The sequence below is a fragment of the Haemaphysalis longicornis genome, unplaced genomic scaffold (assembly GCF_048455015.1).
Source record: "Haemaphysalis longicornis isolate Haplotype H1 unplaced genomic scaffold, Haemaphysalis longicornis Haplotype H1 scaffold_7, whole genome shotgun sequence".
Taxonomy (NCBI): Eukaryota; Metazoa; Arthropoda; class Arachnida; order Ixodida; family Ixodidae; genus Haemaphysalis; species Haemaphysalis longicornis.
Window position 1 is genome coordinate 10,733,092 of NW_027526422.1, and position 14,781 is coordinate 10,747,872.

At 48.9% G+C, this 14,781-nt stretch overlaps 1 protein-coding gene across 4 annotated transcripts in view; it reads left to right on the forward strand.

Annotated features, from left to right (window-relative positions):
* Nucleotides 1-14,781, forward strand: part of LOC144144499 (uncharacterized) — a 320,680-nt gene that overhangs the window by 113,839 nt on the left and 192,060 nt on the right. For all 4 annotated transcript variants that reach the window (XM_077675968.1, XM_077675971.1, XM_077675972.1 and 1 more), the window contains one exon: nt 14,448-14,521. In XM_077675968.1, the coding sequence (XP_077532094.1) occupies nt 14,448-14,521 (74 nt within the window). The remainder of the gene's footprint in view (nt 1-14,447; nt 14,522-14,781) is intronic.

The window sequence follows — 14,781 nt, forward strand, 5'->3', positions numbered from 1 at the left end:
GCACCATTACCCACTAAAGGCTTCGCGTATATCTGTACTATCAAGCATGTCCCCCCAAACCGGCTCTTTTTCACTCTGTTCTCTGACCACTGTTGAACTTGCAAGTGGTGAACAGAATGAGGACACCAACAAGTCAGTGGAAGGGATACCGCGTTGAAAAAATTATGATCCCTTCCACACTGCTAAGAGGGAAGTCCATGGAGGCTGGCGCTCTGGTGGGATATTCTATGTTGGGCTATAGCTGTATTGGAGATTAGCTATGTTGAAAGGATAGTGGCTCGATCTCTACGTCGTAGACAAAGGACTCACGCGACTGGTGGGTAGAGACAATGACGTCTCTTGTGCACTGCACAGGTGGCCGCCGAAGAGCACGCGGCATATCGAAATGTCAGGGGCACAGAGGCGCCGCTCGTGGCGGGTACAACTCGGGAAGGAGGCGACGACGATGGAGGGGAGGGTAAAGTGGGGCTTAATCGTACTGCCTCTTCTGGTTGACTGAGCCGTCAACGTCGCCGCCAGCCTTCGGCCGGCGGCCACCACGCGTACCTATAGCCAACTTGCTTGGAAAATAAAAAGATATATCTCTCTCTCTCCCTCTCTCTCTCCCTCTCCCCCTCTCTCTCTCTCTCTCTCTCTCTCTCTCTCTCTCTCTCTCTCTCTCTCTCTCTCTCTCTCTCTCCTCTCTCTCTTCACAGATGGTAATGCCTCACTGTGCAACCCGCAATGTGGGGAAGCCATCTTATAAAATCCTAGTTCATACCGATTTTTTAAAAGTTGGCTTCACCTTGAAACACAAATGCATTGATGGTAAAACATGTCTTCAGGAGCAATATAAGCCGTGGGATGTCAAGGCATGGAAGCCCTAGGACATTCTTTTAACAGCAGGGCCGTTTAAGCTTTTAGTTCCGCCGTATAGCGTTACCAGAAAAACATCCAAATGAAAAAAAAAGAGCGAGCGCACGGGAGTGTGCGCCTCGCGAGGAGCACCCGACATCGGCCAGGCTTGAGCGTGGGATTGCCACACATGGTTGGGCCGCTTGGACTCCCAGCTCCACAAGGAGCTGGTGACTCGAGCGGCTGAAGTCGTCGCGACCCTCAGGGTCGCGCCCACCGTGTTCTAACCCATTCGGCGAAATAAAGATACTTCGCTCTGTCTTGCGATACGTGAGGAGCCCACTAAAAAAAAGACATCCCCCTCGCGAGGGGCACGATCAAATGCACAGCATTTCCGAGGGGGTGCGCCGGCAAGTCGTATCTCTCGATCGCGGGACCCGTGTCGCCATCTTTTGGAGGCGCGGGACAACTTGTGGCGCTTTCGAAACAAACGAGAAATGAGTGAAGGATATAAGGCGCTTTCGGTGCATCGAAATCTGTGTCGGTTTCGTGGCTCGGTCGGTAGTGCGCCGGGCACCTTGCGTTCCGCCCGCGGCGTCATGGCAGGCCTCTCAAGCTTGGACGTTCCCTGTCTTCCCTATAGGCGGCGTAAAAATCGACGCCCCACGTGACCAACCTAAAGCGCTGTTTTCGACCATCAAGCCCACCAGACGGCGCAGGCAAAATGTTACTTTTGGTATAGAATACAAAACATTCATTCCGTGACTCAAAGAGCCCACACAGTTCGCTTGCAATGTGTTATTTAAAAATACTATTAACAAGTTCCGCATCAAACATCCGTTGAGCAAAAATGTACGCAACTTTTTACGAACAGCCGACTGGTGCACCACCTCGTTTCTGAATTCGCAACCACAAAGCCGCCAATTCAAATTGAAACCGCTGCAACGGCCGACCGTTTCAATGTGCGCGGAGCACCGGTTTCGTGACTGTTATTGCTGTTATGTGCTTTTGCGTCCATCAGTTGTTGAAAGGACTGGCAAAACACGGGAATTGAGTGCTTGTGGAATGACAAATGTGGGAAATTCCGCATCGGAAGGCAGCTGTCGAGGCCAGAATATTCGATTCTTCCAACAGAAGGTGAGTGTTATGCACTCCGCTAGAAAGACGGTGCAAAGGAAACCGTTGTCGCCGTCAATACTTCATTTGTGCCCTTCGTTCGAAATCTTAGCGCAAGTGAACGAGTTGTTATGGCAAAAAAAAAATGTTGTCACGAAAGCGACGTACAATTGCAGCGATCGAAATGAAATGATGTCCTGGCCTCTGTAAACTTGCGGATGTCAATAAACGATTTGTTCTCACTTGCTGCTCACTGTGGTCTGTGCCAGTCGAGGCCATCTGGTCACCTGGCGTAACATCACTTCACTAGCGCGGCGCAAGTAAACACGCGACCAGCGTGCCAGCCAGGAGCCAGCAGGAGCAGCCACGGCCGGACTCGACGCCCCTTTCGCGCGCGGGAGGAGGAGAGTCGAGTCCGGCCGTGGAGCAGCGAGCCGGCGGCCGCCGTGCGAGGGCAGCCATGTTATTAAGGAGCTCAAGCGGCCTGTGCAAAAAGCATCCGCCATGTTTACAAAGCCGTGTTTACAGCGCCATCAAGCGGGCGTACTGGGTAGTTCACGACGCCGCCACTACGCTTTTTCTGGCACTACAGGCAAAGCTAGACCTTTGCTTCTCTAAATTCCTCCCTGTTCTGTGGTCATGGGCTCGAAACCGGGCGCCGGAAACTGTTATTTCTTCCTGGCTGCGGACTACGACAATGCGCGCCTGCGGACTACGACAAGGCGCGCCTGCGGACTACGACAGACGCGCATGCGGACTACGACAAGGCGCGCATGCGGACTACGACAAGGCGCGCATGCGGACTACGACAAGGCACGCCAACGCCGCGTGACATTGTGAGTTACTGAAATGCTATGCATTTAAAAAGAAAAAAATACCGAGCGCACGTGAGCGTGCGGCTTGTGAGAGGCGCCCGGTGTCGCCCAGCTCGACATTCGAGAACACTGTGCCCAGGGTTCGTGGCGTGATCTCTTGTGTGCTCTTCTATACTCGCAAGTTCATCTGCATTCGGCCGAGTTCGCGAAGCCGGTTGCCGCAGGTTCTAGCGCGTGCTAATACGGTCTATTTTGGGAGAGACGGCAAAGGCTGCGCACAGAACGATCTGGGCCTGCCAGTCATGGGGAACATTCAGCGGCAAGTTCGGTAATCCATGTGCGGTGCAACAGTCGGGTCCTCGACGAAGGGACAAGGGCCGCCAGCTTTGCTGTATCCTTCAGCCTTTCACCCCTGGTGTAAGCTGTGCCAATTTTAAAAATTTTGCATGAATTTCTCGATACACTGATAATTATTAGTCTACATCTGCCGCCAGAGGTGATCTGCTGGGTCATAGCCATAGACAGCTCCGATGAAAAAAAAAAGTGATTTCATTTGATAAATTTTGTTTGGGCGTAAAAAAATGTGTATTCTCGGCAACGAAGATGGCAAACACTGCCCCATTTCTTTTCTGGAAATCTTCAAAGCGGTTGAAGCATCCAGTTCTACTAAAAGTGGTCGCCTATTCATGAGTGAACCGGTAACGGCAGTTAATCACAAGCGTTGTTGTTCCTTCGGCACTGTGCTCGCTTTGCTTCGGAGCTTCCCTTTGCGATGGCAAAGGCATACACTTAATCTCTGCAAAATGGTTTTACTTGAAAAAGAGAAACAAAGAGGGAAACGCAGCGTGAAGTTGAGTATCCAGACAAACAAATGCGCAGTGGTGGCTGCCAACTGGCTATTTTTGAAGCGAAGCTTTCTTGGTATGACAGACGGTGGTGTCGTAACCAAACCGCACTGCAGGAAAGCCATCTATACGGAATAGGAAGGTGGATGTTGAGGATAACGAAAAAAAAAAAAAAAACGCCGCCTTTGGTCGAATTCGAACCTGGGTCCGTCGCGTTATGTAGCGGACAGTGCAAAATGTCCCGCGGAGCACAGCACGTGGGGAGAGCAATCGGACCACACGTGACGAGGACAGGTGTACCCCAGCCCAGGAAAACGCTGATACTGGAAAAGCAGTGGTGTGAAATGTCGCCGCTGTGCCTCTCGAAGTAATTCGTGTCTTGCCTCGTGTCGGAGATTCGCAGATTCTCCTTACAGGGTTACGGATGATTACAGTCTGGTATAAATATAAAGAAAGTGAACGAAGAGGCGCAAGCACGACGTAGCAGAAAAATTGATTGATTGATTGTAGGGTTTAACGCGCCGACGCAACGCAGGCGATGAGGCGCGCCGTAGTGGAGGGCTCCGGATTAATTTTGACCACCTGCAGGGATCTTTAACGTGAGCCGAAATCTCGTACAGACGGGCGTTCTTCATTTTCGCCTCCATCAGAAAAGCGGCCACGGCGGCCGGAAATCGAACCCGCGGCCTCGTGCTCAGCAGCACAACGCCTTAGCCAGTGAGCCACCGTGGCGGACAGAAAAGTAGTCTGGAAAATATCGCTAGGGAAGACCGTAATGTTTTCGACGTAAGCAGACCTAATTGCCCCGACAAATTTTCGGTTCCATTCCGCAGCATAATTTTGACAGGAGCTGCTGATACGTGTTTCGATTGATTGATTGATTGTAGGGTTTAACGCGCCGACGCAACGCAGGCGATGAGGCGCGCCGTAGTGGAGGGCTCCAGATTAATTTTGACCACCTGGGGATCTTTATCGTGCGCCGAAATCTCGTACACACGGGCGTTTTTGCTTTTCGCCTCCATCAGAAAAGCGGCCGCCGCGGCCGGGAATCGAACCCGCGACCTCGTGCTCAGCAGCGCAACGCCTTAGCCACTGATACGTGTTTCGAAGAAAGCGACCAGGATAGCCTCCCTCACGCAACCTTGCGAGCTAAACGGAAACGTTTTCTAGCCCATCATAGAAGAAAAAAAGCGCTGGAACGCTTTCTTAGGGAAGCTGTGATGGCGCATAGTACCGATTTAGAGTCAGTACGTTCGTATTGTGGTAAAGTCAGGGCCAAGCGCAGCTGTGAAATTTGAAGGAAGTTGTACATTTCATTGATCACTTGTTAAAATTAACTCTGTATGCGCATGACAGGGTAAGCATCTTTTGGCTATACCGTTCTACAGTGTGAGCACAATGACGGAAGCAGGGGTGCACTAAAGTGCAAGAACGGGATATGAACGTTCGTAGGAAAGGAAGGGATTCAGATGATCATCAGTTTGACAGAGAGGGGCCCCGTGAGGGACAATCAATAGTTGGTAGTGATGATGGGGTTTTTAATAATGACGAATATTATAGTGATAACTATGTCAAAAAAGGATGAGAAGCCCATTGCTTAGTGATGCAGAAGAATACCTGCATTCTTTTATCTCGCCCATCATATCAGAGTTGAAAGAGTACTTTACAACACAGGCGGTTGGGAATTCGCCAACAAAAGCTTTTCTTACCAAAACAGTGCCTGGTAACGCTCACGTATTAGGAAATATCCTCGTCAGGCAGTGAACGTAAATGGGCCGATAGGTGAATGTATATAATGTTGATTACGGCTGTGCTCGAGGTATGCAATAAGAATTGCCTATAAAATGAAGTTTATTGGCCCAAATTGTCAGCATTTAAATGCGCAGCATTACTTGCGAATTCTTCCACGGGGCTGGCCCTGGCTTTCATGGTGATGTTGCTTTACTGCGCGGCACAGATGATCGGAGTGTAAGCACTGAAAAGCAAGGCACTGGCCACAGATGCGCAAGTAAAGACTTGCCAAGCGCTTGCTCCCGGCATTTGCGAAATGAGTGACTAGTCATGCTCATGCAAGCGGGGTATCAAAAAATTCCTCACCATGCGGTGAAGCCGTAACCGTATCCGTCCAGCCTGAAATGGACCGAATTCAGCCAAAGTTATTGTTCCTAAACTTCTGAACTGGACGCGGGACCATACCCATGCAAGTTTGGTAGTCAACAATTGCTCGTTATGTTTAAGTCTACTTGAAAGCGTTTGGGTCTACGTTAGACGTGACCCCATTCCCGTGAAAATCGGTACCCTGAAAATTTTGATAAATTGGGATGAAGCAGCTAAGGTTGCTGCACCGGATGAAATGGGATGGTATCTGTGACGAAGCCTGTGTCTTTCTGGGGGGTAGAACTCACAATAGCTTAGCGTTACTGTTGAGCTCATCTAACGGGGCCACCGGCAAGGCTCACATTGTCGTCGTAGCTACGATTTCTACCGTGGCCCGGTGAGCCCCCGAGCACGGCGTTCCGGAAACCACGCCGCCTCCGAAGTCAGCGGCCACCGCCGTACACGCAGGAAACCTCAGCGCGGCAAAGTCGTTACAGAGAGGGCATTATTTTTTGGCTCTTTGCGAGCCAAAAGAAACGGTGGCGGTCATCGAGGAAACCCTTTTCACGGGGGAGGGCGGAACTGATAAGGCATCGAGGCACGTGCTGGCCTCTCAATCAGCGCTGACAGCGCCATTGTGCGCCACGCTGACCGACCGCTCAGCGGTCCCAGGGGCTCATTTATCGGGGCCGGCCAATTTATCGGGCCATTTATCGGCCCCCACCCACTGACAGGCTCGATGGCGACGACGCCGGCCCGGGGCACACAAATTTGGCGCTGAATCACGCCTACTACCTGCTCCCTGGGCGCTGTCGCCCGCGGCCGGCCGTAAATCAGCGCCACCGACCCCGCGTCCGACCTCCGACCCCGCCGCAGTTCGCCCTCGGAGCGCCCACTTATGGCCAGTAGGCTTGGCTGCCTCCCCCGGTTACAAAGTCCGCCCAGATATCGCAGCAATCCCCTGGAAACACACGGATGCCCCTGAAAACTTCATATAACCGGCGTGCTCATTTAAGCCCCTCTGGTATAGCGATCAGCAGGCGTCCCGGGCTCAGTTCATGCGACCTTGAACTGGACGATAGAGATCCATTCCCTACCGCGACGTGCGGTACCTCGCAACTCATTATTCAACGCTCGCGTGTACAATGAACGATGGTGGGTATGTTGTTTAAACTAGACAAACGACACGTTGCTTTTACACGATGCGAACTTGTGCACATCTGTAGAGCGGCCGTGCACGGATGGGATAATTGAACAACGGACGGTTGTAGACTCCTCGCAAAACACCCCCTCAATGAGGCCTACACCGTGCAACAAGCACAACTGTAAGGCACTAAGGCGCTGCAGTATGAACTACAACAGCGCGAGTTTACCGAAGTACGTAGGTAGAATATTAACCCCGACGAAACAGAGTAAGTTTAAGTGTTTCTGTACCGATCAGCACCGCCGGCGGCTATATTCGTGCACTCCTCCTTAATCCGCACAAAATCTTGTATGTCTCTGCGTGTTTGCCCGCCTTTTGACTACGCGGAAATAACATCGAAGCCATGAACCGGCCTCGAACACTTTATCACGCTGATATGGCGGGACTTTCCAAAGGTCCAGATTTCCCTGCGCGAAATGTGCGCTCATCAAAGCGGAAACGATAATGGTTTCGCGATGATCAAACTTCTTCCAAAAGAGGGTGGCTTAAATTCACATCTAGGGCAATTGGAAGCGAGCCGGGGGCTAACTTAAGTCCGTTTTACTTTCACTCGGTTGCATTATTCTGATTGGCTCTGTATATAGATACTGTGTAACCTTGGGGAGCGCCACAGAATACGCTCGCGCGACGTTCGCTATACCGCGAATACCACGAGTCTGTTCTCAAAACGATAACTGGCGATGCTGCGCATTGTACCGGAACTAAAGGAAAACCGGAAACTAATAACGAAAAAAAAACGATATTTTTGGCTGGAACAGAAACGAAAAGGTAACAATATTAATTATTTCGTTCAGGAGCGAAACCGAAAAAAAATTCGTTTCGGTTTTCGGTTTGAGTGGCAATTTCAGGTATTTCAGGAATCATTTCAATTTCCATTCAGCGAGATGGAGAATTGCGTTGATTCTCTGGTATAAAATCGTCTTTCGTCTTTCTGGCACTTACTCTCCTTCGGAAGGCTTGCTGCCTGCTCCCATACTCTCTCCGTTTGTTCCGATAGGCGCAGTGCTGAGCTCCACGCGGGATTGCCGCGGTCATATGGCTGCGATGCAGACGTCACGACCTTATTTATTTATTTATATGGTTAGTTTAATAAAATAACTACATTAGCCCTACATTGTTTAGGGCGTGTGATACATGTATAATAAACACTAAGAAGACATAAAAACAATGAGGAAAAAATACAATCTTTGGTGTGTACACCACTACCAGCGCGAACAGCGTTTTGGTGTGTACACCACTGCAGCGCAAACAGCAGATTAAAGCCGAACTCAATGCAAACAGCTACATTTGCTGCGAGAGTGCAGCGGAAAACATTTCATAAGCAGCGGAAGCAACAGTTTCGAGCAGGGCAGTATTATCTCTAATAGTTTTTCGAAAAAATACGCTTTCAATGCGGATATGCGGCATTATTATTCACCAATTTTCGTGCTGTTATGCCTTCGTCTGGATATATATCGGGGGGGGGGGGGGGGGTGTCTGAAGGTACTGATGTTAATCCATTGCTACCAATTCTCTTACAATCTCTTTTAAGATTAAAAACAGGAGTTTTATAGTGTTTCATGAGACAGACCATTCTAAATTTCTAGCAATAGCATCACAACTATATGAGTTGCTCAGACATTGTATTTTTCAATAACATATTAGGCATGACTTCACCTTTTTTAACGAAATTTCATAATTCTCAATCTTTTCAACAATTTCATAAATCTAAATTTTTTTTTCGCGCAAACACGAACCGTTATGAACCGTTACGAACCATTATTTTTTTCGTTCCGGAGCTGAAACGGAACGGAACTTTTATTTATGGAACGAAACAGAAACCGAAACGAAAAACATTTCGTTCCGACCCCCTGCTGCTGCGTGCGTAGGACATTTCGTGCAGCGATTAGAGACGATTTGTGCTTGGGTATTTTTCAGCAGCCGCCACAGTAAGACTCGAAAGATGTGATTAGGTCCTCGAGCTAATGGCAGTAAGATATATAAAATGCAACCCGCCGCGGTGGCTGAGCGGCTAAGGCGTTACGCTGCGGAGCACAAGCTCACGGGTTCGATTCCCGGCCGCGGCGGCCGCTTTTCTGATGGAGGCGAAAAGCAAAAACGCCCGTGTGTACGAGATTTCGGCGCACGTTAAAGATCCCCAGGTGGTCCAAACTTGTCCATGCATTCAAAAAAATTCGCATGCAAAAAAAGTTTGCATGCGAATCTAAGCAACCATCGCAAGCTGGATATGAGACGCGTGGAAGCGTACCCCAGTTTACGCTGGGGCCAAGTCATTCATGAAGGTTTCAATTACAAACCACTTTCACGGAACAGAAGACGACCTGCTGTAAAATACTGAGAGCAGCGGCCCAAGCGGCATAACTCGAATGGTATAGTGCGGGTGGCTGAGGATCAGACGTAAGCGGTTTGTTCGCTGTCTCTATTTATTTTTGTCTTGGATGTTTGCGAAATAGAACTTTATTTCTTGCCCCCGTTTCGTCGAGATACGGCCGCGAAAGAGGGGGCGGGGTGGGGGGTGGGGTTGGGGGGTGATCTAGGTTTTTCGAATCTAAGCACCCCCCTCACTTTGCGCATCGCGATCGTGGAAAATAGGGGGTGGTTGGAATCGAGCAAATGCGGTATATATATATTTTTAATTTTGCCTTGGTCGGATCTACGATAAATTACTTTTGTTATCCCGATATTTTTGTGTTATTAAACGACTCCGCGTATATGATGAAAATGTATACTGTTTGCCGGCAGGTTACCTTCGTCACTCTTACTGCCAGCCAACAAACACGAGTTTTCTCGCTAGCTTTAAGGCCACGCACAACGCAGCGTTTATAACTCTTCCCTTGACCTACTAGGTGCATCGCTTCAGGGATTCCCAGCAATTCTTTTTTTAAATTAATCTGAGTCACTACATGCTCAAAAACGAGATTTATGCTTCATCACATTAATTATCTTCTACTACGCGAGTGAATTTTCGCGTAAACCGCCGCGGCGGCTCAGTGGCTAAGGCGTTGTGCTGAAGGACGCGGGTTCGATTCCCGGCCGTGGTGGCCGCTTTTATGATGGAGGCGAAAAACAAAAACGCCCGTGTTTACGAAATTTCGGTGGACGTTAAAGATCCCGAGGTGTTCAAAATTAATCCGGAGCTCTCCACTACGGCGCGCCTCATCGCCTGCGCTGCGTCGGCGCGTTAAGCCGTACAATCATCGATATTTTCACGCATAACTTCTATAACTCCCTTTGTATGCTTGAGAACTTCAAAAATAATAGTTAGGAGCAGGGGAACAGCCCATCTGATAGGCTACCAAGTTTGAAACAATTTGGGAAGCTGGGTTTTGATGAAAATGACATTTCCTCAAACCATGCCTTCTGTTTTGTTTACTTATGTGTTTTGTTGCCAGCGTGTGGCCGCATCCGGTTGTGTTATCTGTGCTCGAAGCGAAGTGTGGGTTTCTGTCTCTTTCTTTTGTATGCCGCACGGGCTATCTTATTTGTTAGGGCAAGTGTATTGCGCTTTTGTCACTAGGCTAGAATGTTCTTCTTTGATCGCCAGTGTTCGCGATCTTATCCTGTGATGCCGGAAAGAATAACGTGGCGAAATAAATGCTCGCAGGACAAACGTCGCGGCATTTAATTTGCCAACACTTGTCTGCCACTTCGTTGGCTGCTTGTACGCCGCTTGCGTTTTGTTTGAGTTTATTGCGGAGCACAAGTTTGCTTCAATAAACGTTGATTTTAACAACGACCTTGATTCCTTCTTCACAGCGTGTCAATATGCACCAGTGCTTTTCGAAATCGCGGCATCAAACCACTCTGAACGACGCACGGCACAGTCAATTTCCGTGGTTGTCACGCACGGTTTCGATCCACTGTATATCCGCATGCTGCGTCCGTATTTGAGCGGAACCCTTGGCGCTGTTCTTCGTGTGATCGCCAGAAGCTTAAGACGATAGTTACATGGGAAAGACGGTTCTATGCGTCGTCCTGAGCGATTCAGTTGCATGATTTGGGCACGCGTCGACGCCCATAATTTTCGCCAACACTCCTTTTTCCATTGATTGATTGTAGGGTTTAACGCGCCGACAAAACGCAGGCGATGAGGTGCGCCGTAGTGGGGGGCTGTGGATTAATTTTGACCACCTAGGGATCTTTAACGTGCGCCGAAATCTCGTACACACGGGCGTTTTTGCTTTTCGCCTCCATCAGAAAAGCTGCCGCCGCGGCCAGGAATTGAACCCGCGTGCTGGCTTTTTATTCTGCCTGTGGCTGGTGGCATGTTGAAATCCAGGTGGCACCTTGCTATGCTAAACCAATTTTTTAACAGCAGACTTGTGCAAGCCGAGCTTTGTCTGTCTTGATTTGAAGCGCAACAAAAAACACGGACGAAAAAGCAGAGTAGACGAGACAGGCGCCTGTCTCGTCTAGTCTGTTTCTTCGACCGTGTTTTTTGTTGCGCTTCAAATCATGGCAACTATTCACCAACTTGCCCAGCAAGAAGTTTTTCTCAGCTTTGTCCGTCTGTCACACAAAAAAACCTCAAAGCCTCAAAAAAAAAAAAATGTGGTTAGTGAGGTACCGGGGATTGAACCCAGGACTCTTTACGCCGCGAAACCGGCAACCTAACCGCTGGGCCATCCCAAAGACCCGAGGGTACGGTGTTAGCAGCTGCGGGAGAGCAACATGTGCAGCCAACTGGAAAGAAAAAAAAACCCTTCCCGTGGTCTAAATCGAAATTGGGTCTCTGGCATTATGAAACTGTCATCTATCTGATTGAGCTATCATCAAATTGTGGGAGCACATCATTTTCTTTGGGTTCGTAGCGCGGGCGTTGGCTTTGGACTTGGCCGCAGGTTCTAGCGCGCGCTAACGCGGTCCACTTTGGGAGAGACGTGGAAGCCCTGGGCAAAACGATCCGGGCCTGCCAGTCATAGAGAACTTTCAGCGGCAAGTTCGGAAGCAAATGTGCGGTGCAACAGCAGGGTCTTCGACGAAGGGAGAGGGGTATTCAGCTCTGCTGTTTCTCCAGCCTTGCACCACTATAAGCTGCGCCATTTTTTTTTTTTTTTGAAACGTTGCGCTGCAGCTGGCTGCATTTTCCACTTAAATTTTGGGGTATGCATAATAATTCGGGCCTGATTCTCTTTTCGCGCTGGCGGTAAAAAACACTTCCCGATTGCGCCAACAAACTTGCGTATTCGGGAGATCAGCACGTGCTATTCTCTATCTCTCTCTCTCTCTGTCCACCCTTTGCCTCTCTGCACCTACCCCCCCACCCCATCTGCACCCTCGCACAAACATCACTTTGCTTTTAAGGCTGAAATTTGGGCTAGTTGGTGTTGACTTTGAACCATTTTACCAGCGAAAAACGGACAGGGACCTAGAAAGAAGTGATGGGGCCCGTCTACGTCTTTCTAGGTCCCTGTACGTTTTTCGCTGGTAAAATGGTTCTAACTCACTTTGCTTGTGCTGCGTCATGTATGCGGTATCTGCCATGCGATTCATTGCCTTTTGCCTGTTAAAGCGAAACTTTCTATGTCTAACTGATGGCGTCCATGCGCACCACGAAATGCACTGCAGGAAAGCCAACTTTATCTGCTTGACTTGAAACGTTATCTCTAACGAAAAAAAAAAAAAACACAGGACGTAAAAAAAAAACAAAAAAAAACACGGGCACGATGCTGCTGCATATTCCTACGTACTGTGTTTTTTCGTTCACGCTGAAGTTTCAAGTCGACATGAACCAACTCGCCCAAAGCCAAGCAATTCTACAACTTTATCTGACGATGATTACGATCATGTGCCACGTAGAAAAAAACGCTTTCCGTGGTCGGAATCGAACCTGGGTTCCTCGCGTTATGAAAAAAATGGCAGCATCTCCACTCCGTGGATGATGGCGAGGGTGCGGAGTACGGGGACTCGAAATGACATCCAAGTTGCGCCCCTAGTGACATCCCATTTGCGCCCCGACAATCATTCGATTTGAGCCGTGAGTTGCACCTTGATTATTCCCTAAATGAAACTGCAACTCACAGCTAAAATCGAATTTCGCTTGATTTTCGCTTGATGGTGATGTGCGCATGGATGGACGCGGGAGGACATTGGGAGGTCTTAAGGTACTCCGCACCGTTACAGGCGAGAGAGTAAGCCGTTTGACTCCCGGGTACTAACTTACGGTCGTAGCCCAATGAGTAAGAGCACTGACACTAACTCTGTCTGGACTACCAGACACAGGCTCGAATCCTGCCGGTGCCTGTGTGATTTTTTGCGATTGTAAATGACGCGAAGCTTTGTTCCTGCGACATCAAATGGTGAAGGGTCACAGTCAAAGCCGCTGGCGATAAAAAGTCGAAACTGCGTGCGAGTCAAGGTCAAAGCTCGACGAGTCAAAGTACAAATCGGTTGCGAGTCGAAGTCCTAAGCCGGACGACAACCAAGGAACCAAATCAAATCAAATGTTTATTTATTTTTTTGTTACAAAGAATAGACCAGTCACAAAAAGCCTCTGTCTCAAGCTGCTTGAAGAGAGATCCCTTACGAAAAAAGCTTCGCGTTAACCATCGTCGTCGTTGGACGGAGGGGTGCATGATTTTCTTTACTGGGTTTATAAAAATCCCAGTAAGGCGCAACAGACAAGGTCATTGAACGAAGTGAGAGTAGATGACCGCATATGGTTCAAAACAATAAAGTCAAGCTATTATTTAAATCAGATAAAATAAATCAAATATAAAAAAAGTGATAAAAAACCGAAAGGGACTCGGAAAACATGCATTGCTACAATCGTGCAGATATGCTTTGCAACTTCACGCAGCGCTCAGTGGCGAAAAAAATTTGTTCAAGCGCCAAAGGGGCTCGGTAACAAAACAATAGAAATGTAGTGACAAAAAATTTGACTTCGTTCGGTTGGTCTAACCTAAGCTGTAGTTTTATTTTAATTTTTTACCTTTCAAGTACATGCTGTTGGGCTTCCCTACGCAGTGTAGTGGAACAACTGACATCCAGAAATAAAAATCAGCAGAAATTCAGAAAATTCCGAGTAATGCGTAGCATTCTTATGCCACTTGCCTAGAGTGTGAATTCTTTCCAGCCAGATTTCTTAATTGTTCTTAATTCTGCCCGGCCACTTATATCTATTTACGCTAATATAGCGATCACACGTGTTACTTCCGCGAAATCTGCATTTTTGGGTAAGCGAAGGGCGTTTACACGGTTGGCCATTTTTGCTATTTTTGTGTTCTTGTTATTTTGGGGTTTTCAAAATCCTGCTAGACCAATTATCTTCATTTACGCTATTATAACGATTAAAGGTGGAACTTCCGCGAAATCTGCATTATTATGGAAATGCAGGGCGTTACACGGTCTTGGCAGTGGGCGTACTCGGCAGAGAATGCTACGCAATATAACGAAACAGGAAACTAAGCGAGAATGGAACAGCGAATCGAAATAAAGGTTGAAACGAAGCGAAACGAGAGTCGGAGCACCCTCCCCGCCCGCGCGATGTGGTCGGGTGCGGTGCCCCCCTGCAAAGTTCTCTTCTCCTTCGTGCAGGCGGTGTCGCGGGGCCCGGCGGCGGCATAGGGGACCGGACGGCCGGACCCGGCTGCAGGACCGAAGCGCGCGAGGTGAGTCCCATGGACGGCGCTGATGCAAACAAAAGAGGGAAAGGGGAGGAGGTTGGGAGAGACTAGGGGTGGCGTAGCCTCCACGGAGGTCGTGTCGAGACCCGGGAAATGATCACGTGAGTCGTTTCCAGGGGTGTCCATCCCAGACCTCCCCAGTAACTTGTATCAGAAACTGCCACCTGAAGTGCACATTTTGGCCGTGGCATATGAGGCTTGAATTACAACATTTTCTATTTCTATTACTACAACATTTTCTATAG